The 23,698-nt window shown below is 39.6% G+C and overlaps 1 protein-coding gene across 1 annotated transcript; it reads left to right on the top strand.

Annotated features, from left to right (window-relative positions):
• Positions 1–5,895: 5,895 nt before the first annotated feature.
• Positions 5,896–18,541, top strand: NAPG (NSF attachment protein gamma). The gene is made up of 12 exons (XM_036404964.2): positions 5,896–6,058; positions 8,156–8,223; positions 9,341–9,425; positions 10,032–10,049; positions 10,593–10,623; positions 11,069–11,178; positions 11,315–11,375; positions 12,043–12,113; positions 13,009–13,087; positions 13,590–13,669; positions 14,396–14,525; positions 15,503–18,541. The coding sequence occupies exons 1-12, from the start codon at positions 6,003–6,005 to the stop codon at positions 15,650–15,652; spliced, it is 939 nt and encodes a 312-aa protein (XP_036260857.1). The 5' UTR covers positions 5,896–6,002; the 3' UTR covers positions 15,653–18,541.
• Positions 18,542–23,698: the final 5,157 nt, after the last annotated feature.

The following is a 23,698-nucleotide window of genomic DNA, read 5'->3' as shown; positions in this document are numbered from 1 at the left end:
TTGCTACCTTTATCTAAAGACCAAGACCTAATGTACAGATGTAGTCCCTGTAGGAGTAACGAGTCTTTAGGCCACTGAATCAAATGGAATCCTACTATCAAATTCTCCTTTAACATTTAGAAAGTAGCTCACTGTTATATTTGAGAGTAAGAATCACCAGCTTTAACAGTGCTAAATGAACTGGAAGATTTATTTTCTTTACTTCTGATGTTTACATGGAGAACAATAGAGCCTCACTTCTCAGTCACTGAGCTGCCCATGGAACTGAGTTCAGTACCTTGGGAGGCCTTCAGCTGCACCCCCACATGGCTGCCTCACCAGCTTGGATAATCAGGTCATTGGAAAAGACTTACAAAAGTGCACAGTTTGGGCTGCTGCAGACATGTACTGCTGCAGCATGATAATGGAGGATGTAAATGACAATTCAGAGTGGCAGAACTGACTCCTCTACAGGGGGAAATAGACTTTGATATTATCTAATCAATGGTGTCATGAGGTAGGATGTTCAGATACATGACCAAAGCAATTAGTCTCAGAAAACATTTTATGCTGAGGAGTAAAACACTGGGGGAATGCAGCAGATGTTTTCATAAACTCTATGCTGCCATGTGAAACAAAACCTAGCAACTGTGACTGCCCTGTATTGTGTCTCATCCATAGTCCTAATGAGGAGAGCACTGTGGAGCAGCTTCTGTCCAGGCTTGTATTCCTGATTCTGCCAAGGAGGCTAGAAGATTTCCAAATGCTCTTCTGAAGCAGACTAAGGAAAACAATGTAGAAAAAGGTTAAGCCAATTAAAAACAAACAAAAAAAAGTTATCCTTCTCTGTAAATCTTGCTCCAGGTGTGCAAAACTATGCTGTCAATAAAAGTGAACAAAAGTTTATTGATATCCTTGAATAAGGCCAGCCTTATTGATTTTATTGGGTATTAGTGATCTCACTTCCCTGTTCATGGGTACAGAGTAGAAGGTGGCACCTGAAAGAATCAGTCATTATCGAATTTGGTATTTCAATGGAAAAGTGGAAAAATCTAATTATGCTTTCAAAGCTGATGAAAACAGTTATGTTTTCCTGCCTCTGTTTTGGGATCTATTTCAAACACTATTTCAGTGAAAAATTGAAGGATACATGTTCATGTCAAGTTATGAATGCCTCTTGATTTGAGAAGCAATGCTACATGTTATACCATGAGGCACTGAGCATCTTGTTGTTAAACTGCTGCAAAGCAATGAAGATCCATCAAAATCCCCTGTGTGGATTCTGTGGGAGGAATAGCTGGCTTTCTACCAGGAGATCTGATGTGAGAGTTTTCTGTAGAGAATAATTCAGAAAGAAGGAAGGATGAAGAAAAACAGGAGAGGAGTCCAGATGTTCTAGAATTGCAAAGCCGGAGCAGAAAAGGGGTCACATTTTTAAATTAGGTATGTGCTCTATCTTGAGCAAGTTACCTCATCAACAGAAAGAGAAGCTAAAGTAAAGCTATGATTACACATTTATGATGTGGTACTTCAATTGACTTAAGCAATTCATGCCTGCACCATATATTCCTGCCCCTCTTCGTGCAGGTGTGACTGCTTGGTAAATTGCCAGAGGGAACAGAGCTAGCTAGGAAGAGCCTAGCCAACAAACTGTGAACCTAGCCCAGTAACAAATTGGCATCCTGAAGGAGTCCAGGTGATTCCAGAAGTGGTTTTCTGGTGAGATCCCAGTCTCAGAATGGGAAATTTTTGCTCCAAAGGTCATCCTTCCAAGATCTACTAACCAGCAGAATGAAGATATTTTTAATTGGAACAGGTTGTCAGGGCTGTGGAATTGCCACCACTGGAAAATAGAAAATTAGTAACTACTTCTCTGAGACCACCAAAAAAAGCCCTATAAGCATTTGTTAATGGTGGGTCAGGTGCTGGTGGTGCACACAACCATTAGGTATGAAAGCAAATTATCATCACTTGTGGATGCAGTGGCTGAGAAGATGAGGAAGTATCAAGGAGTAAGTCTAGGGGTAATAAATGCCAAAGACACTGAGTTGGTCAGATTCAAATGGAGCATGTGGGAAGTGGTGTGGTGCCAATTATCCAACCTTCCTATCCAGCAGGAGTAGGTGACTCAACTCTCCTCCAGAAGAGCTCTTCTTCACATCTGTAAATATTGTACATTTATTTGTGAGTCATACGTTACTATTGTATAAAATTAATTTGACTTTAAATAAATTACAATTTGAGAGTTGTCATGACTGAGGGAAATGGATTATTTTTGGAAGCAAGGGAGACCAGGGGAATAGTAGGGAGGGACTCAAAGGGTGTTGATAATCTTGATGCATTATCTATCTTACTACTTACTGACAAAATCAACCTGCCTTACCTATGTGGACAGGCCACCTTACTTAACCTTCAATAGAGGCATGTAAATTATGTATGTTCAACAAATAGTGTGGAAGGCATTATGAATGATTCATGTTGGCTCATCCTACCAGAATATCCTCCTCCTTTCTCATGTCCAGTGAATCTGGAAATCCAAGTAGACATTACCACCTTCCCCCAGTTAGGATATTTATAATACCTCTCTCTTTATTCTCTGACATCTAAGAAAAGGCATGCTCACATTGCAGTCCTGTGCTATTTAATTAAAGACAATCAGTATCAATCTACAGAAAACCAGTCTTTATTAACTTTCCTGCCCTCAGAGTTATTAATTTGCTTTCTGCCATATCCACAAAAACAGTAATGTCTGAAAGACAAATAAGTTATATGGATTTTTTTTTTAGTGCTGAAGACAGGAAAAGGAAAGATACCAGAGCACTGAGGTGCTGGCACTGGGTTGGAGTGATGACAGAGCACATTTTTGCGTATATCATGGGCCCAAAATTTGTCTGACCCAATTGTACATTAGACCATTAGTGATGGCCCAGTCTTTCTGGGAGAAGAAATATGCAGATCCCTCTCCCTTACTCCCAGATAATTTCCTCAGCATGGCAGTGGAGCTGTATTGTAGTTATGACTCCAATTTCAGACACTAATAAATTACAAGGCAGAACTTTCCATGTTCTGCTGCCATAAAAGGGTACCAGACAGAGGTGAGAAATCCAGATCTAGGAAAACTTAAATTCACCTTCCAGATCCACTGGAGTAGCAGATAGGATTCAGCAGCTGACTTAAAGTACATTTTGCTGCAGTCAGTCCTGACTTTCTGAAAGAACATAACAGATTTATAGAAAAATTACAGTTCATTAAGAAACAAATTTTAGCTATGGTTTTACTAATAATTTCATATAACTAACAACTCTGAAGGACACCCTGGTTGTTCAGATGCCAGGCCTGTGGAGGGACCCAGCCATAATGGTGGAAGGTGCTGTCTCCAGCTGCTTGCCTACAGCCTTTAGCCAGAAGTTATCCCCATGAAGCCTCACACAGGTGCTTTTTAACCCATTTAAGACAAATGAATTGTAAAGCTTAAGCACCTTGTTTCTCACAGCTTGATTCCTTTGGTTGCAATGGTGCAAATGAAGAAATGCTTAGAAGACAGAAGCTCTCTGCAAGGTGTAGTGATGGGCAGATGAGGACTGGCTAATGATCAATGACTTCTACTAATACAGCTATTTACAGAGTTCACATCTTTGTCACTCCAACTATTTTCCCTGCAAATTTTTTTTTCACATTTTACCTGGTCATTTTTTAGCACCAAATTCTAATTCACAGCCAAGCACCAGATGCTGTGATATGATCCTTCCCAGACATAAAATCTCCGGAGGTTCCATGTCTAGAAAATAAAAGCTACCTAAGAATATCCTATTTCATTTAATACTAGTCTTGGAAATCTTCCGTCTGGTCATTCCAGTATAAAGTGTAACCAGACAGTGCACATGTGCAGTTTCACTAGAAAGTGAACAGATATTTACAACCCAGGGAACAGAGCAGGCAAGAAGCCCTTGCAAAAACAAATACACAAACTAGAAGTCATAAGTTTGGTGCTTCAGAACAACAGTGAGATTATTCTGTCATTCAATGCTGCTGTCTAGGATTTAATTTTCCTGGTTAACACAAATTTATTTGAAAGACACTGCAGCAAGCTCATAGTTAGCTGGCCAGATCTATCCTGGCTGACATTACGAGGGGAAAAAAAAGACAGACGTGATGACAGAGGAATCTTTCTGATCATAGCTTCCTCTGCTTTATACCTGCTACCACCGAGCACTTGCCAAAAACCTTTTCTGTGTATGTATTATGCAAGACTAGCTATTTTCTCCCAGTACTCCCGTGACAACTCATCTGCTTTTCAAAGCAGAAAACCTCTCTACAACCTTTTTCCCTACTTTGATCTAAGACAGAGAATAACAGTATTTAAGATTTAGTAGGATTTTTCCACCATTTGCAATAGATGATAACCTCTCAAGTGCAATGCAAGAACCAAAATCAGAAAATTAAGTGTCCATGTCATCAAGGGAATGTGGGAAAAAGAAAAGGAAGGGAAAGCAATTCAGACTAGTGAGTTTTATGACTACCTAGAGTAAAACAAATCACGTAAATATTGCTTATTTTCCCAGTTGATGTAGAAACTTGTAAAGCTCTGATTCCTGTAAAGGGTATGGACTTTCAGAGAATCACAGAATATTGAGTTGGAAGGGACCCATAAAGTTCATTTCAATGACTTCTAGGCTCTCGGAAGTTCTGCAAATTTAACCAGGTTCTTGTTTTGCTCTCTGGTGTTGATAAATACTTCATTTATTCAGATTGGAATAAAATAATGATGTTCAGGATTGGAGAAGAAATACCTTCTTGGGCTCCATGACTGATATTCTTTTTCTCAGGGATGTTTCACATTAACAAAACTAAGGCATCAAGGAAGCTGGACATACAAGCAATAAGAGACTTTAGCAGTTTTGACTTAACTACTGAGTGTATAATTTGGGTATCTTGCACAATTGTGTCGCCTGTGTCAGCAACTCTGGTGTGCTCAGCCACTATTCACACCTTCTGCATCAGATCTCTGTGCCAGCCCGGCTGGATACACACTCTTGTTTTCACCAAGTCAGAAGATCATGCCTCAGCAGAACTGCCTCTGGAGGCTTCCTCAAGGCAGGACATGCAGTGCTGCTCAGATTTTGGCCTCTGAGTTGTGCACTGATAAAAAAACTGGCCTCCTTTTGAAAACTCTGGGGAACGCAGGTCTTGCTCATTGCTGTTCTGGGCTGTGTCCAGTTCTAGGCTCCTCAGTACAGGAAAGACAAGGAGCAGAGGGTCCAGCAGATGCCACAAAGACCGAGCATCTCTCTTATGAGGAGAGGCTGTGGGAGCTGGGCCGGTTTAGTCTGAAAACTGAGAGGGGATCCCATGAATACATATAAATGTCTCAAAGGAGGATGTCAAGAGGATGGTGCCAGGCTCTTTTTTGTGGTGTTTAGTGACAGGACAAGGAGCGATGGTCACAAAATAAAATGCAGGGACTTTCACCACAGCATGAGGAAGAACTTCACACTGAGCGTGGCAGAGCGCTGGAACAGGCTGCCCAGGGCGGTCGTAGAGTCTCCCTCTGGAGACATTCAAACCCCACCTGGTTCCTGTGTCACCTGCTCTAGCTGACCCTCCTTGGCAGGACGGAGTGGAGCAGATGATCTCCAGAGGCCCCTTCCAAGCCTAACGATTGTGGGATTCTGTGTGATTCTGTTTTGTAAAAACTTTCTGTCGGCCTAGCACAGGAGCGGGCTGTTCACGGGAGGTGCCCGCCGCCCCCGGAGCGCGGCACAGCCCAGCGCTGCGCACCCCTGCCCGCACAGGCCGCGCCGGCGGCTCCGCGCCCGGGGCCGGTCCTCAGCACTCCCGGCACTCGGGGCACTCCGGGGCGCTCCGGGCACACGGGGCGCTCCGGCCGTGGCCCGGGCGCAGGCGCGGGGAGCAGGCGGGGCCCGGGCCGCTCCTCCCGGTGCCCGTGATCCCTGCGCCGTTCCGTAGCCGCAGCGCAGGGAGGCGGAGGAGCGTGGCCGAGCCCGGCCCGCCGCGCTGGCGAGATGGCGGCGCAGAAGATTAACGAGGCGCTGGAGCACATCGCGAAAGCGGAGAAATAGTGAGCGGAGGGTCAGCGGGGCGGAGGGTGCGGCTGGGGGGAGCTGGTGAGCCACTGCCAAGCAGCTGCCAGCTCGGCGCCCGCGCTGTCCGGGGCGCCCGGCGCTCCTGCCCCATGGAGGCGGCGTGTCCCCTCCCGGCCCGACAGGGGGGCTGAGGAGACTCCGTGGGTCAGGCGGCCGCACCTCGGGAGAAGGGGAGGGAGGTGGCGAGGCCGCGGGGGCCGGCCCGGGGGGTGGGGGGCATGGCTGCACCGCCCCTCCTCTGCCTGAGGGGAGCCTCCGTCCGGGGCTGAGTGCTCTAGAGGGCCTGCTGCCCCGAACAGGGAGAGTACAGCGGCCCCAAGACCGAACAGGGGGGTCGGTGAGGCGGTGCGGCTCAGAGGCCTGGAGCCCGAGCAGTTTCCTTTAGGGCCTTGTGGCCTGTATTGCTCCGACCCTGACGGCAAAGCGAGGGCTGTCACTTCTGCCCTTCCGCTAAAGTCAGTGGGAGGAAGACGAGTCACAGAATCAGTTAGGTTGGAAAAGGTGTCTGAGATGATCGAATCCAACCCTTGACACAACACCACTCTGTCAACTAGACCAGGGCACTGAGTGCCACATCCAGTCTTTCCTTAAACAGCTCTGGGGTTGGTGAGTCTATCACCTCCTGGGCAGCCCACTCCAATACCTAATAACCCTTTCTGTGAAGAATTTCTTCCAAATGTCCATCCTAAATCTTCTTTCTTCCAAATGTCCATCCTAAATCTCCCCTGGCACATCTGAAGGCTAGAGACAAGTGGGAGAAAAGAGTTATGGAGACTGTGTTAGAAAAAAGGGCTTGACTTTGCTGAGGTGGTGTGTGTTTGTTTCCTGTCTGTGAGAAATGCGTGATTGGTGCTTCTCAGGTGGCTTCAAAGACCTGTACTTACATTTATCTTGGAGAGCTTAACATCTATGGTAGTCTATAACTGTGCATTTTAACACTGAATATAGCCATTTTGCTGAATTGCACAGAGTATGGTATACATGTAATGGAGTGGACTAATCCAAGGATGCCATAGTTTTAGTAAGAGTAGTGACAGGCCCTCTGGAAATCATGGATCAAATGTATAAATTGGCATAGAGGAAAAACTTTGAAATTGAAAAAACCCAGCATGTCTTACTCAAGTTACTTGACTGAAAGTGCCCTCCTGCAGAATTAATTTTAGGCTTATCTGGAGAGCACTTAAAATAAAAGGGACTAAGACCTTTAATTGTGTGTAGATTGAGTGCATTGTATATTTCAGCTTGATGTGTTTGAGACTTCTGACTGTGATAAAAAGAACACAGTATAAAGGCTTGTATTAGTGTTACACACTCTGGTCATCATCCAAGTAAGACAAAACGATCACCTTAGTATCCACATGCAACTGTTTTGCCAAGTAAAGAATGTATTGCATATGATGTGTTGGCCTATAACAAATACGTAAGCAGTCTGTAAAGTTATGGTAATATTTTAATTTCTTTTAAAAATGAGGAAGTCAGCATATTAAATTCCAAATTGCCTAATGACTCACCTAATTTTCCAATATTCATTTTTCCCTATGTATTTGTGCCCATGCGTGGCACCTTTTAGTGTCATGATCTATTTTAGACATAGAAATGACATTTGAGTCTTTGTGTTGGTAAGTAAATTCCTTTGATTGTGTATGCATTGGAGAATCATTGATAATTCTCAGAAGCAAAAAAAAACCAGTCCTGTAGAGGAATGATGGAAACTTCCTGATGTGTGAAAAAAATATTGTCAGGTGTCACGGTATTAGAAATCTGGAGATATGTTGGTGTAGGAGGAAGTATTTTTCTTCTGCTGACTTCTTACTGCTGAGAAGATGGGCTTGGGAAGACGCTGTGGGAATAGTAAAAGCATGTTAGGGTGAGGGTTGTAACTGTAGGAGATAATTGCAGTGCTTTATGCAATTCTTAACAGTGCTGGCATTTGTTTTTATGGTAGAGATGCCACCATAGTATTGGCACATAGGTAATTGCTCATTTCCAGGGCTATTCTAAAGTTTGAAATGTATCTGAAGTGCCTTGATGGTAAAACATAAAATCTTTACTAATTGTTTCTTGTGTTTTAGCCTAAAAACTGGATTCTTAAAGTGGAAACCAGATTATGACAGTGCAGCTACTGAATATGGGAAGGCAGGTATGTGGCAGTAAATATGGCCATATATATTTCAAAGTATTCATCAAGCTTAGTCGCTTATAATGTTTTATGTATTTTTACTACATTACTGTGTAAGTAAAACTGTTGTGAAGACTAAATGTAAGATGAAGCAACAAAAAATCCTCTTGGTAGCACTGTAAAATAAATTTCAGGTTGTTCTTGGAGATCTAGAACAGTCTCCAAAACCAGTTGTTTTTTTTTTTTTTTCAAGCTTACAATTTCTATGTGACAAAAATAAAGCTTCCTTTCCTTCTTTCACTTGTCCACCCCCAAATCCTGTGACTTTATCTACAAAACAACAGACGTTCGAGCTGGTTTTAAAATTTTGCTTTATCATCATCTTATGAAATATGTCCAGTCAAAGACTGTCTCTGTAAGGTGAGATGTTGCCAGCTTGGGGTTTTTTTTCAGGCACAGTAAGGTCTCGTTCCTCCCTTTTTCCACTGCCAAGTGACACACTGAGTATAAAATCCTTAGTGTTGATTTCTTTTTGTTCTTAAGCATTTTCTTCTTTCTCATGGTAGTAATTTGTTGTGGTCTTTTGACTTCTTACTCTAGGCATTCCTGCTTTTTCACCTAAGATTGAATACAAAAATATGAACTTGGAAGAACAACTGGAGAATTTATAAATTGAAATTTATTTTAAATCTTACTTTATATTTTATTAGTTAAACAAGATAGAAATATATATTTGTACCCTGAAATGATTGTGCTGATGAAGTTATGCTTTGTTGGTGGCACATTTCTGACCTTGTATAACTTCTAATGATTAAAATTATATAAATATGCATTCCTCCATGTCTGTAATTAAAATCCAGTATGAGTGACTCTCAAAGTCCACCTGAACACATTGAGAGCTCTGTATGATACTGTGGTGGTATGGAAGTGGTGTTGATAATAAATGTCTTTAATGGTAACTAAGTAACTAATGAAACGAAGAGAACTATCTGGGATTTTTGGGAAGAGGTTGGTAAACTGTAACCATGCATTTAAAAAGCCTGTTTGCGTCTTTAGGTAGATAAATTCTCAAGCAGCAGTGGTAAAAATGAAGACAAGGTCAAGTTGTAAATAAAATCTTTTATTTCCTTTTTTGCAGCTGTTGCTTTTAAGAATGCCAAGCAGTTTGACCAGGCAAGGGAAGCCTGTTTACGGGAAGCTGAGGCACATGAAAACAATAAAGCGTATCTTTTCATTCACTGAGATTCTTTCTTTCCCAGAAGCTAACTAGTTGCTACTTAAATTGGAGTAATGGGGGTTGGGAGCAGGTTATTTAATATATTTGCACATTTTGTCAGTGTAACAGAATTGCTTTTTAAAAGTCTGTTCCTGTGTGCTCTGAGGAAACTAAAGAGCTGTTGGTGAGAAAGTTAGTGTTGTCCCAAATAACAGCTGACAGGTGCCTGAGATACCTAGGGACTGCTTCAGAAATTTAATTGGTTTTTATTATCTACTAATGCATAGTATAAACTAAATGAAGCTCTGACATTATTACAGTATTTGTAGTTAGATACAAAATATGTTCCTGCTTATTTAATAAGCAGGAACTTATTTTAAGGAAGTGTGCTTTTTACAACTTTTTATGTAGCTATACATTGGTATATTGCATTTATTCTGTCCTTGGAATTATTTATTTTTGACAACTTGCCTGTAGTTGTAGTAGGTTTGATTTGCCTTTATGGGGATCCTTGCTTTGAAATTAGTAGTTGTGTAAGATTTTATACATTAATATTTTTCCTGCATTATATTTTTGTGGCTTTTGTCCTTGACTTCAACAATTTCATGTCTAGTCTCTTTCATGCTGCCAAGTAAGTACAGACGTGCTAAGTAATCTGAAACAGATTTTTTAACATACAGTACATTTTGATCTCAGAGTAAGTGTTTTGGTTCAAGTAATTTTGCTGCTTCATAATTAGTTCAGTGGAAGTGTGAGCTAGGAAAGTTTGAAAACATGTAATGGCCACCTGAAGAAATTATGATTTTGGCATTCTTTAGCACCTTTTGATAGCAAATATTTTTTCTTAGATGAACTTCTTGTAATTTTGGAGTTCTACACTGCTGAGCTAATTAAGAAATTTTTAATTAAAGAGTACTTCAGAGATGACAATAATCCAGATATTGCCTGGGGATTGGGTTAGAATAGATTTTACTGAGAAGTGTGGTTGAATTTTGTGGAAGATAAAGTTACATGTGTGCTGTGTCATTAAATAAAACACTTTAAATATCTTCAAAGCATTAAATATTAACAGTGAAGATGTTAGATAGTCAGTGCACGTTAACTTTTGATTCATAACTACAGCTTGTTGTAATACACCATCTCTGACCAAATTGTACAATTTTTTTCTCTGCAGAGCTTATGAACAAGCTGGCATGATGCTAAAGGTATTCTCATTCACTAGTTTTTATTTTTAAGTTCTATTTTATAATGACAAATATTGTGCACTGTACTATTTTACAAATATATGTAAGCAAATTGCATATTGAAGTGAAATTTTTTTGTTGACTCATAGTCCCCATTTCTGCCTTCAGTAGATTAGGGAAGCAACATTTGTATTTGGGGGGAAAGATAGTTTTCCTTTTCTAAAAGAAGAGTCCCTCATGTCAGTGGGTAACAGAAGAGTGGTGCTGCTTTTGCTATGAACTACTACAAATTCATGACTTACAGAAAAGTTTAGTACTTTAAAGTAACTTTTACGGAGTTGGTGGTTAACTTTCACTAGCTCTACAAGTTTGTAAATAAATAAGTTATTTTAATTTGCTTTGATTTGTGTCCTTGCATGTAAACTCCTTTCCTGACAACAGTGTTCTGGTGACTGTTGCCTTGTAGGAGATGCAGAGGCTTCCTGAAGCAGTTCAGCTGATCGAGAAAGCCAGTATGATGTACCTGGAGAATGGGACACCAGACACAGCAGCCATTGCACTGGAACGGGCTGGAAAGTGAGTCTGACTTACTGTGGCTAAAATCTGTGCGGGGCATGGGTATGTCTGGGCTTTCCTTTTATGTCTTTTTGATGCTTTCAGGTAAAAAATATTTTCCTTTCATCTGAAGAGAAAGTATTGATGTTTATTACAGGTTAATAGAAAATGTGAGTCCAGAGAAGGCTGTGCAGCTCTATCAGCAAGCAGCATCAGGTGTTTGAAGTAAGTGGGAGATTTTTATCCACGTTTTCAGTTTGTTGGGTTCTTTTCTTTCCACTATAAAGAAGAAGCCTAAGATTAGGTTCTAAATTACGTTTACTTCATTTTACATCAGTGGCTGAGTAATGAAGCTGAAGGCTTCTCATGCTCTAGAGAAGGAGATGACAAAAGTTAGGATTCAGTTTACTTTGCCCTTTTCTCAGTTTAGGACTTGACAGAATCTGAATTTTATCGTTCAAGTGTTCTGGCTCTTGTTGGGCAGAACAGAGGGTAGAGTACATATCTGCTGTTGAGCACTGGAACTCAAAATAATTTGAAATCCCTGAAGGCACAGGAGAAAATATTTTGCATGGTGCTTCACCCATTTAAATGAGACAATGATTTGCCTTTTTACAAGTGGCTTTGATGTACTTTTCTATTGTCAGTTGTCATGGGTTTTTTCAGATTAGTAAATTTACATTGACATTCCTCTGCTGAGCAGATCCACGCAGGAGCTGGCTGTGGAACTCAGGAGCACCAATACACTTCATGTTTCCCTTGAGTGTATGAATTGCTGATCTAATAGCTAACAGGTGTTCTAAACTACAGGTGACACACTTAGATGTGGTCTTAATTCTGTGCAAATGAAACAAAAATGTCTGAATTCTTTTTTTTCTTCTCTAGAATGAAGAACGTTTACGGCAGGCGTTAGAAATGCTAGGGAAGGCATCAAGACTTCTGGTCAGAGGACGCAGGTATAGCTTTATCACTTTTTGTTCTTTTAATGAAATTGAATCTTAAAATGTGATTTTGATTGTGGGTTTTTTGTCTTGGTGTTGTTGGTTTTTTATGTACTATTAATTCTTATTTGAGACTTGCTTCAAACTAAGGTCCAGTTTCTGTGGGATATGCCATGTTCATCCAGGAACCACCTGATTTTCTGTTCTGGGATGGCAGAATGTGAGCTGAAAGACTTTTGCTCTGTGAAAACACCAGTGTTCATTAATTCTTATGTTATTTCAGGATTTTTTGGGGTTTTTTTCCAACATTAAATGTAGAAAGTACTTGAAAAATCTTCTATAGCTGTGGGATATAAAACAGAGGAATTGGGACTGACCTGAAGAATGAAATCTGCAGCAGTCTGATTCTGGACTTCTTAAAGAAGAGTGAATCTTGGACTCTCAGTGAGACAAGTTTAATTGTAAATTACTTATACCAAACTTTACCTTCAGTTCATCTTAGACTTGCTTCGCTGAAACATTGAGGTCTTTTAAGAACTATATTGCTAGTCATGGATATCAGACTTACTGATAGCTTATAGTAACCTCAGGACATACAGATGTGCTAGGGTGTATAACAAAGCATTTGTCTTTTACAGTGTTACAAAAACCAAGGTTTCTCTAAATAAATATCAGAGATGTTCTTAGCATGTAGGCAAAAGGAATTGCTGACTATATATTTACCTCATCTATATATTTACCTTATTTACCTTTACTTTTATTCTGTTAGTAAAATCTACTGCTGATTTTTAGTTGTGTTGCTGTTTATTCGAGTATACTTGCTGCTGTATTAGTTAAACACTTTGTAATTAGCCTTGGGTTCATTGTGTTGTATTCCTGGCGCTGATACTCCTGTTTTTTTTGTTTTTAGATTAGATGAGGCTGCACTGTCTCTTCAAAAGGAAAAAAGTATTTATAAGGAAATTGAAAACTACCCCACTTGCTATAAGGTAAAGTCTAAGAGACAGCTTCTGATAATACATTTCAATTTTTTTATTTTTGTTGTTACTGACATCTGACAGATGATGGGCACCTCTTAATTCAGTGATAATTTTCTTGCTGAATGATGAGAGTTTGTGGTAGTGGTGTTTCCCCAAACTTCAGCTGTGCTTTTGTAAGTTTTAAAATGCTATTATCTACAGGAGCTGTCAAAACTAAACAACACATAAAAAATAAAGATGTTATCAAAAAAACAAACTACAAAAACCGTTACTTGGGACAGCAATCCATTAAAATGTTATAGGAGATAACCTATTTCATACTAGCTGAGAAGATGGCTTTCTGCTTTTTCACTAGTTTGTTCTGACTCACGTCATCATCTTAGGATGATTGTAATGAGCTCGAGATATTGTTAATATCTCGTACTAGATATTAACAGTCTACTATTTTTCTCATATTTTATTGTTAATTTCTAAAGAATCATAAGGCTTACTCTTTTTATTTTTTGTTTAGAAAACTATTGCTCAAGTCTTAGTTCATCTTCATAGAAATGATTATGTTGCTGCAGAAAGATGTGTGAGGGAAAGCTACAGGTAAGTCTGCTTCGTGTCCTGTGATTTAAACTGATTGTTTCACTAGTGGAGATCTATCTTGCTTGACATTTTTCTTTCATAAAATATTAACCTGCACTTCTGTTGACTTAAAGTACAATAATAATGTTTTCTTGTGTATGGCTATCAGGAATCTTTTTCAGACATAACAATTTAGCTGTACCGGTTACAGTGATTCTTCTTAACAAACCTAAAATACAGAGTCATAAAGAACTAGTTATGTGTGACAGGGGAAATGAGATGAAAATTAGAAGTTCTTGCCATGTTACAGGAGAAAATTTTGGTGTCAAAATATGGATTAGTGTTTAACCCTGGCAGTTCCTCATTTCACCTTTCATTGGAACTTCAGTAGCAAAATCTCAAAACAACATGTTTTTACTTAAACTGCGTTTTTAGTGAAATGAACATATGTATGAGTTAAATTGTAGTACTTTACCTTTAGAAATAATCTTTCAAGGTCAGTCTTTAAACATCTTGCTCATGTTTTCCATATCTCCAGTTTTATATACAGAAACTCATGACAGGAATTTTCTGTATGTGAAGTGGAGAGTTTATTGACTAATCAGGAAAAAAAAAATCAAATATTCTTGTTTCATCTTTACTGGTATTGTGGTCTTATTTGCAGTGTGCAAACTAATATTACTTAAAGTTTAATTTTTATGAATATGATTCATGTACCTAAAGAAATCAACTCTTAATTTCCTTCAGTATACCAGGATTTAATGGAAGTGAAGACTGTGCAGCACTGGAGCAACTTTTAGAAGGGTATGATCAGCAAGATCAGGATCAAGTTTCTGAAGTTTGTAATTCTCCACTTTTCAAATACATGGATAATGATGTAAGTAGACAGATCCTGTGATTGGGGGCTTTTTTCAGGTTAAGAGGGTGGGGATTTTTTCCTAGTAGAGGAAAATAAGAGCACAGTCTGTGCATTTATTGTGACTTCCTGTCATGCTTCCCTTTGGCTGTGAGCTTCCTGCATTCTTTTACTTTGCCTGCCAGTGATGGTGCTGCCTAACTTTCAGATGGTGCAAAGAGTTATGTGAAAGAACAGCTTGTTAAGGATTTGCTTAATTTGTTTAATGAGTTGACCAAAATTCAGGCCTCTTCTGTTTGCTTCCATAAGAGCAAGAACAGTCTGCTGCTTCTGCTTTTTCTCAGAAATACCATGCAGCAGATGAATGTGCATAAACATGAACAGAGCAGGATGCCTACTGCATTCAGTGATGGCATCATTGAATGGTTTTTTCCATTGCTTATTCTTAGTAAGGTATTCATTCAGGATAGATTTTAATTTGGAGCGAGTAATTGTGTCTCTTTCTCCACCATTTTTTTATTTAATTGAATTTGTAAATAGTAGGAAGTATAAGATAAGCGTGAAGTAATGGAAACATCCATCCCTACCAAACCTTGTAGCAGTATTGACTAATTTCACTTCATTGAATAGTAAAAATTGAGTTACTAGTCTTGCTGAACAACACTTAAAAAACTGTTTACATGATCTAATAGTAGATAATGTATGAAAAGGCTACATACTGGAATTACTTCTTTTCTACATAAAGCTTGAGCCAGAGGAGGTTAAAGAAGGTTCAAAATGTGGCCAATTTATTTGATAATAAGCAGCATCAATACAGATCTTATATCCCATTCACAGAGTATTTGAGAAAGAGAAAATTGGACCAATGTTATGTTTATTCCAAGCTGAGAGCCATCATCACTCTTGGTTTTTTGTATTGAATGTTGCCTGCTTGCTTATTCTGAGCATCAGTCAATTCTGTGATAGCACAGAAATTAAACTTGCCTTGTTATTGTCAGTATGCCAAGCTTGGTCTTACCTTGGTGGTGCCAGGAGGTGGAATGAAGAAGAAATCGCCAAACGCTGCCCAAGACAAAGCCAGAGGACCAGCTGCAGTGGGCTCTCATGCTGATGAGGAAGAGGATGAATATTCTGGTGGACTATGCTAGCTACAGACTAGGTTGTCATATCTGACTGACTTGTGATGCTGAGCATATCCAAAGGTACCAGATTTACCAGAGCTTCATTGCAATTGTGATATGGGAATCCTAATATTAACATGGCAGCTTCTGGGTTCAGTGCAGGAGAAAAAGCATGATTGTACCCATCGTCTTGAAACATCTTTGGACTTCATCTCTTATCTGGCAGGAGCTTCCTTAGGGCCCTGCCTTCAGCTGACAGGAAAAAAATTGAGGAGAGTTTTACTAAAAGCACAGTTTAAAAGAAACCAAAACTTCAGAAGCACTGGAGAGGAAGTAGTACAAAATTTTAAATGCTGGATTTCAACAGCTGACACTTCTGGTCCCAGTAAGATGTTTGCAGTTGTCTTCAGAGTTAAATGTATGATCTCTGCCTGTTTATCTCCTGTTTAAGACCATTTGAGGCAGACTGTGCCAGGCAGGATTTTTACTTGTGTAAGCGCTAGGGGGAGCATTCAGTTTGTTTTCAACGTGTTTTTACTGCACTGGGGAATATTATTTTAATACTTTATTTTTACAGCATCCACATGAGTGTGAAAAACACTAAGTCAACTAGCTTGAAGTTATCTTGCAAGCTTAAAAATACACATCTGCCTTTCCTCATAAGAAATTTATTGACCTGAAGTACTTGGAAATAAATGTGTCCACAGTGTTTGTAATGTGCACCTTAGAAAAGGAAGGAGTGAACAACCATTCTTAGCGGTGTTTTTGAAGCATGCCATAACCAAAAAAGAAACTGAAGTTAGCAGGTAATGTGCACAGAATATAAACTTCTGAAGACAAATGTTTAACAAAAGCTTAGGTGGAATGTTTCAGTGATATGTTTGAGTTTATAAGTGTCCTAGGTGTTTATTTGCTAATCAGTATGCTGAAAATATGAAAGAATCAAATATCTTCATACATGCTAATGTATGAAGACATTTGATTCTTTTATATTTTCAAAGCATTGAACAGGTATCTCCTATAAGTGGCATTTTTCAAACTTGCTTAGAATCCAAGGTAACCAAATTTTAATGCATCCTATTTATATTTGGTTCCAAGTCATCATATGTTTTGCAAGCTTCTTTAGTGTCCTGAATTTGTTTCACCATTTTATGCTTAAAAGTTGTTGAGTCTAGAAGTTTCACCTGTGGCTTGTTTTTTCAGCAGGACCTAAGCAAGGTCTGCACTAGGGTGACATCACTTGGAATCCAGCAGGGATTTGTATGTGATGCCCAAAGCTCTGTAAACAAGAGACCAAAAGCACAGTTTAAAGTGTTGGGATAGTTTCTGCCATATTAAAGAATTGGATGTCATCAAAAATATCAAGCATATGTGTGACAAAATTGTGTCAGGCGTAATTGTGATGAAGGTTCAGATTTTAGAGAGCTAATGCTCACTTTGCCTGGGGTGAATAGCACTCAGTAACATTGAGATAGGAGCACAAACTGCAGCATAATTTGCTGTCACATTAGAAGGTCACATTATTCAATTTAATGGGTATTCAAAAACCAGTTTTGTGTCTTTGTCTTGTGTAGTAATAACCATGAGTTTTAAAGCTATTTAAGATGCACCTGTAGGTCTTCACTATCTGATGGGTAATTTCCTTTGTTATTGATGATGTATGTAAAAGTTTTGGCTCTGTGAAATTTTAGGAAGTGAGGTGCTTTTCTCTGAGAATGCTTGCAGTTATATGTGAAAGATGGTTTGCAAGACTTTACTAAAATTCTAGAACTCTCCTAGAATTTTTGCTGTTGGAGGAACTCACTTCAGTTTAACTGGAGTTTAACTTTTGCCTTCTGGATTCGAATCAAGTGGAACATAACACTTACTATGGTGAGTCTTCATCACAGGTAGAAAAAAATGCACATGTAGGAACTCAGGAGACACTAAGTTGTTTTCTTCAAGCGTTTCCTGCTCCTTCTAGTTCTGAAATCAGTTTTGTTGTGTGAGCCCAAGGAGTCTGCTTTTTGTGTGTGTGAACAGTTGCATATATCTGAAATGACGAGGTGCATAAGAAAACTGGGAACTGTGTGTGCTTCTGTGGAAGAATTTTCAGATTGATTTAAACTGTGCTTGTAACACTAACAGGCCCTTAAAAGAAAATGTAAAATTTGAAATTTGTGTTGCATTTTTAAGACATACTTTCCATGTGGCCAAAAAAAAAAAAAAAAGGGCAAAACTGTCTTCCTCCCTCCTCGAGTTGTTTCTTTGTTCTGTGCGGAAACTTTCAAGTGTGGAAATCTGGGACAGAAGTGACTGGTACTAAACATGTTAAGCTGCCATTGAATTGACATTTCTGATTCTTAGTAGTAGAATCTTAATCTTTAATTGCAATGTTGCTGCAAAGACCAAATCTGCAGAAATGGAAGCATCTGAAAATAAGATGGTCTATTTTATATAACTTATTCTCCTATTTTAGACAGTGAAAGTGTGTTAGGAATGTTAACTGCCTTTTAGTAAATGTTTAACTATAGAATAAACTGTCTGTATATTATGTGTTAGTGTTTGTTTCTATCTTTCAAAGCAATTTGCACACTTATGTAAATACCATTTAAGTGATCTAAATGGAAAATATAACATTTACAGCAAAAGAGTTTCCAAAACCAGTGTTGACTGTAATAAAAAAATAAAGTTAAATTGTGCATGGAGGCTGAGCAATGGCTGATGCAATGTTTATGTAAAATCAGAAGATTTCTAAATTATCTGTAACTTAATGGTCAGATGATCAAGTGCAGTGTGAAACCTGTGCTTTACTTGTTTTTTTCCCAAATCTGTGGTGTAATAGAGTACAAAATGTGTTTGCAACAGCTCTACAGATGCTGCCTCTTGAGGCTGTGTGTTCCACCAACATGAAGAATAAAACTTGAAATTAATGCATATGTGGTAGCTTTCTCTGTTGTTGATCAAGTCCTGCTGAGGGCCACCATTTGAAAATTAATGTTAATTATATTTAATTTGTCACGGGGGTAGATTTTCAAAGTGTTTTTTTGGCATGAGAATAAAAGTTTGGAATCAATGGAGAGTTGAAATCAATGGGAGTTTGAAAAACAACTAGATTTCTTCACACAACTTAAGGATGTGAATTCTATAACTCTTTGGAGACTTCATAATAGTAGAAAAATCACCTTTTCTACTGTTTTAAACTGAAACTTGCTGGAGTATTTGAAGGTTGAAGAATCTGGCACTGGAGTTCTTCCAGTGTAGTGGGAATTGTTCCTTAGATGCTGCAAATATGCAGCTGTATAAAATTATAAGAACTGAGCTGCTCTCAGGAGAAAAAAAAAAAAAAAAGCCATGTCATCTAGATTTATAATAAGTAGTGAACTTTTTTGGATGCAGGAAATGGAAAAAAGAAGCGACCCCAACCTCTATGACTAGTAGTGGTAATAAAATTGGAGGAAGTAGATGTAACTTTAGAGAGCAGGGGGGAACCACTTGGGATCTGCGGTTTGAGTCTGAGCAGGGCCATGAATCTCCGAGTTAATGGTGTGTAGATGCCAGCGTGCCCAGGAGCTGGGCCTTTCTCTCCTCTGCCTGTAGGAGAGGATGTGCCGAGTGCTGTCTCTGACCGCCTTCCGCAGGGCTGGCCGCTCTTTGTTTCAGAGCCGCTGCCACTGCCCTTCTGCCGCGATTTCCAGAGTGGCTGTCAGCCTGGAACAGGAGCGGGGAGGCAGCTGCAAGGCTGCACGTACGTTTCCAGAACATGTGGCTGTTGTGATTCATCTGCTGAGTCCGGTGGGAATAGGGGTAAGAGAATAGAATCGAGGCGTAGCTGGACTGCGCAGTGCGCACTGCCAGCATCTTCGCTGGTGTGCGACCAGTGTGGACTGCGCCACAGAAATGTTCCAGTCCTAGAGTGACAGAAGCGGGCCCCAGCCTGTGCACAGTGAAAATGGGTTACTAGAAGTTGTCTTGTTTTCGACTTGTATTTACGTGTCTTTATTTTGCGTTGTTTCTGAGCTCTGTGTAACGCGGCGTGGGTTATCCCAAGAGCATTGTTCCCTCTCAGCGCTAGATGGTGCCGCAGAGCCGGCACCAGCCTTTCCTCCGCTGCCGGGAGCCTCTGCTCCGTGTCCAGAACAGCTTCTGCCTTTAAATATGCTCAGGTGGAGCGTTGGTTTGGTTAGAAATATCCACACGGGGACCTGCCCTTGCTGCTGCTTGTCATGGCTTGAAACACCTGCCCGAAGTCCTAGAAGTCAGCTTAGGAAGACAGCTTAGGTTGTTGTGTTTTCACTTGTCGGAATATAGGCCTGGGAAATCGGGTGATTAAGAGCCAGGTTATGGATAGTAGGTGGGTGGGCAAAGAAAGCAGTAGCCAGTGTGCACTATAACGTGTTAAAAGACATTTTCAGCTCCAGGGCTGGCTGATTCTGCTACAACTGGCAGTCTTAGTGCAGCCACACAATTTTATGAAATGCTTCACGCACAGACAAGGATAGGGGGCAGGGAAATTAACAAAATGGAAGGAGTGAGGAAGCTGGTCATCAGGCAATGGTATGTTGATGGGTGGAACAGAGCTGTAATTTGTTGAAATGAGTTTGCTTAAAAAAAAAATATACCACTTTCTGATTCATCCACAGAGGCAGGAAGGGAAGGATGAGGACTGGCATGACTGTTCTCTGCATGCTGGGAAGAGGTTCTGCTGCTGTGTGCTGTGTGAGGCAGTCTGAACACAGACACATTACATCTTTTGCCTGTCACTAACTGACTGGAATTCAGGAGTGAAAGGTAAAATTTTATAGCTGCAGACAGGGACTTCTTTGTGTGTGTAGCTGACAACTTTTTAGCCAATGCTTGCTGTGCTGGACTGCTCAAAAAATGTCCCAGAGTAATTGTGTTGGTAATAATAGAGCAGAGAATTCATGAGGTGTAAAGACCTATGGTACCCCATGTGTTTTATGGGTGCCAATTATTTTATTTAAGTGGCCACCATCCAGTAATTTTCTGGCTCCTCTTTTGTGTCAATGTATGATTTTCCAGGCTGAATGACTGGAGGAAGAATGAGGATCCTCTCAGCAGCACTAGAGCCCAGAGCACAGGTTGGGTGTGTAAGGAGTGAGTGGTTAAAGCTGGGTGGAACTGGGGGTCTAAGGCAGCTGTGTAGCAGCACTGACTGAGCAAAGTATTGTAAAGCTTTAGTAACAGAGCTGCAGAAAGAGTACTCTATTTTAAAATTCTCCTTTAAGTAAGACATGATCTGGTAACTTCTGCTACTGCCTTAATGTTTATCTTCCCAAACGTACCAGATTCTGCACCTTGTGGGAATTCCTGAGAAGCCATTTTCTTTGAAACAACATCAAAGAGTTATTTCTCACCACTTTGAAATACTTCAGTCTAATACTGATGCACTTTGGTGAAAGGCCATGCTGCTGAGAAACATTGGAAAGTGAAAGAAAACACCTTTGTTTTCTGTTGATTCAGGGTTTTTATTTTCCCCCTTTAGATCTTAATATTCTCTAAGATGAGGATTTTTTTCCCTTTGTAGCTCATGCATGTTAGTATGCAGTCTGAGATTCAAATAGTTGTTTTTCTGTATTTGTCATCCTGCAGCCATTAGGGAGCAGATTTCTTGTGACTGAGATGGGTGCAGGGAGAAATCAAGAGTGGAAGTATGCAGGGTGACTGCACATATTAGTCTCTTTTTGGTTCTTTTGGGTGTGCTAAGACAGAACTGCTTGTGATCTCTTCATGGATAGGCTGTCATATGGCTTCACATCTATGTGGTTTTGCTACCTCTTTTTTCCCTGGAGATGCCATGATTGGAAAAGTTCACACCTTGGAACAGGTGTGAATACCTCATGGCCAAACAAAATCTGGTATTAATGACATGCAACAAGGTAGTAAGTGCAAGTAGCAGCCTGAATGCACACACATGCTTTATGCTTATCCCTACTGACTTTTATAATAAGCATGATAATTTTTGTTTTAGAAGGTCATGGATATTTAAATGAGAAACCCTATTTCAGAAGTAGTGTTTCTTCACATGACTGAAGTGCAGTAATGGGATGACTTGAAATTTACTGTAATTTGGGCTATGCATTAATTGCTTCAACACTTTCAGGGAGGTTTCTGTTTCCAGGATAAATTTCTGTGTATCTGTTTTGCAGGAAACAGGTACAGGAAAACATTCCACATCTGTGATCACTTCAGTGGACTTTGAAATAGTTTGTTAAAAATGTAGAACGGGAGAATTCAGAGTAACTTTCTTCAGAGTATTTCAGGAATAATGCCTGTTGGGTTTTCCCTTTCTGAGTTTGTATTGTGAATAATTCCACTGATGACTTTGTGTAGTATTTCATTGCTATAATTAAAAAATTGGCCACTTTTAAATATAGATAGTGGTGCTGCTAGGACTTTGATCTTTATGAACTAGAATATGGGATATATTAATCAATATATTCACTATGAGTGAAGTGTACAAAGAGGCTAGGAGGCAATGTGTGATGGAAAGGAGTGAACTTACAGAGAGGAAACCAAGGAGGATTCCAGTCCAGTGCTGAGTACTTGTGCCCTCTTATGATTTCTTGATCATAGAAGAAGGGTGAAGGAACAGCTGGAGACATAATATGCTGTTTGACAAATAACAGAACAGCATGAATCACACATCTGATAGCTTGTGTAAATCACAGAAGTCACCAATTTTATCAGACACTTGAAGGTAGTTTGAGCATAAATCTGATGCAGGGCATCAGGGGAAAGCATTTTGTATGATGTCCCTTCAGTTAATATCAAATTTATACTATTCTGTTCCAATGCGTTTGTTCAGTAGAGTTTCCAGATGCACAGCAACTGAACAGAGAGTGCAATAAAGGGTATCCTGTTTGCTGCATTGTTTCCTTCCCTTTCCTTTTTAGTAGTGTACTTTTTGTCTTTGCTGCAGGAGCGGAAGTCTTCCTTGAAGGCCTTGCTGTATATCTCTTTTGGGGTGGGTTGTTTTGGTTTTGGGGTGTTTTTATTTGTTGGGGGCTTTTGTTTTGTTTTTTATTTTGTTTGTTTGGTTTTTTGTTTTTGTTCTTGTTTGGGCTGAAGAGAAACCAAACCTTTGCTTTAGGTGGATATTCCAGTACATTTTCACCCTTTTGACCATTTTTTTGTTGGATTCTCAGCATCTTATTAAAATCCTTACTTTTTAATTTAAAAGTGCTGAACTTGGTTTGCATCCACTGATAAGAAACTGTAGTTTCTCAGTAGAGGTAATGTACTATCATGGATCTGGAGCAGATGGAAAAACTCATAGTCTTTGTCAGGAATCCAGGATGTGCTGTGTTAGTGGCAGAAAGGCTGGCATTTTGTCACTGTTTTCCATTTTATCTTTGACCAAATGTAAATAATGAGTGAATACGACACAAAATCATTAGACTTAGGCCATGCCCATGTTGAGAGTTGTGGTAGATAAAATGAAGTCTTGAATTTCCAACGTACAAATTATTTTTCCACCCTGGAGCAGATTTTTAGGGGCTGTCATTTGTCACCAAACTCTTTTTCTTTTGAGTGTGGAATTCATACTTTTTCAAGTTAACTTAAAGAAGTTAAGTTAGTGGTGTGGCTCACTAATATAGCACACACCGTACAATACAGAATTACAGAATTTTGAGACAGCTGGGTTAAATGTGAAGTAATTGCTTAAAATAGGAATGCTATGGTCTTTGTCAGTCTTCTAAGTTATTTTTGTGTAGTTATTTGTCTTTGGCTCTCTTCCTGATTTTCCTAAACTTCATTTCTAAGTAGTTTTTAAAGTCATTGATATTCCTGATTTCTGTATGAATGGTTGGAAGTATCTGGCAGTGATTTTATCTTCAAATGAAGATTTAAGTTATTCCTAGACAGCTGTGGTATATTTTTGTTCACCTCGTCAATCTCTATATTATATTTGTCCCTATGGTTCACTTTGTTTAAGGGATGCCACATTACAAATCAACCATGTGAGTCTTACTTCATGTCTTTCAAAGTGTTCTGGGTTTTTTTGGGGTGGATGACTGGCAGCCTGTGGACCTTTGGCAAACTCTCATAGTCAGGCTGTAATCAAATTGT

Source organism: Molothrus ater, chromosome 1 (assembly GCF_012460135.2).
Source record: "Molothrus ater isolate BHLD 08-10-18 breed brown headed cowbird chromosome 1, BPBGC_Mater_1.1, whole genome shotgun sequence".
NCBI lineage: Eukaryota > Metazoa > Chordata > Aves > Passeriformes > Icteridae > Molothrus > Molothrus ater.
This window is presented reverse-complemented; position numbering and strand designations above follow the sequence as displayed.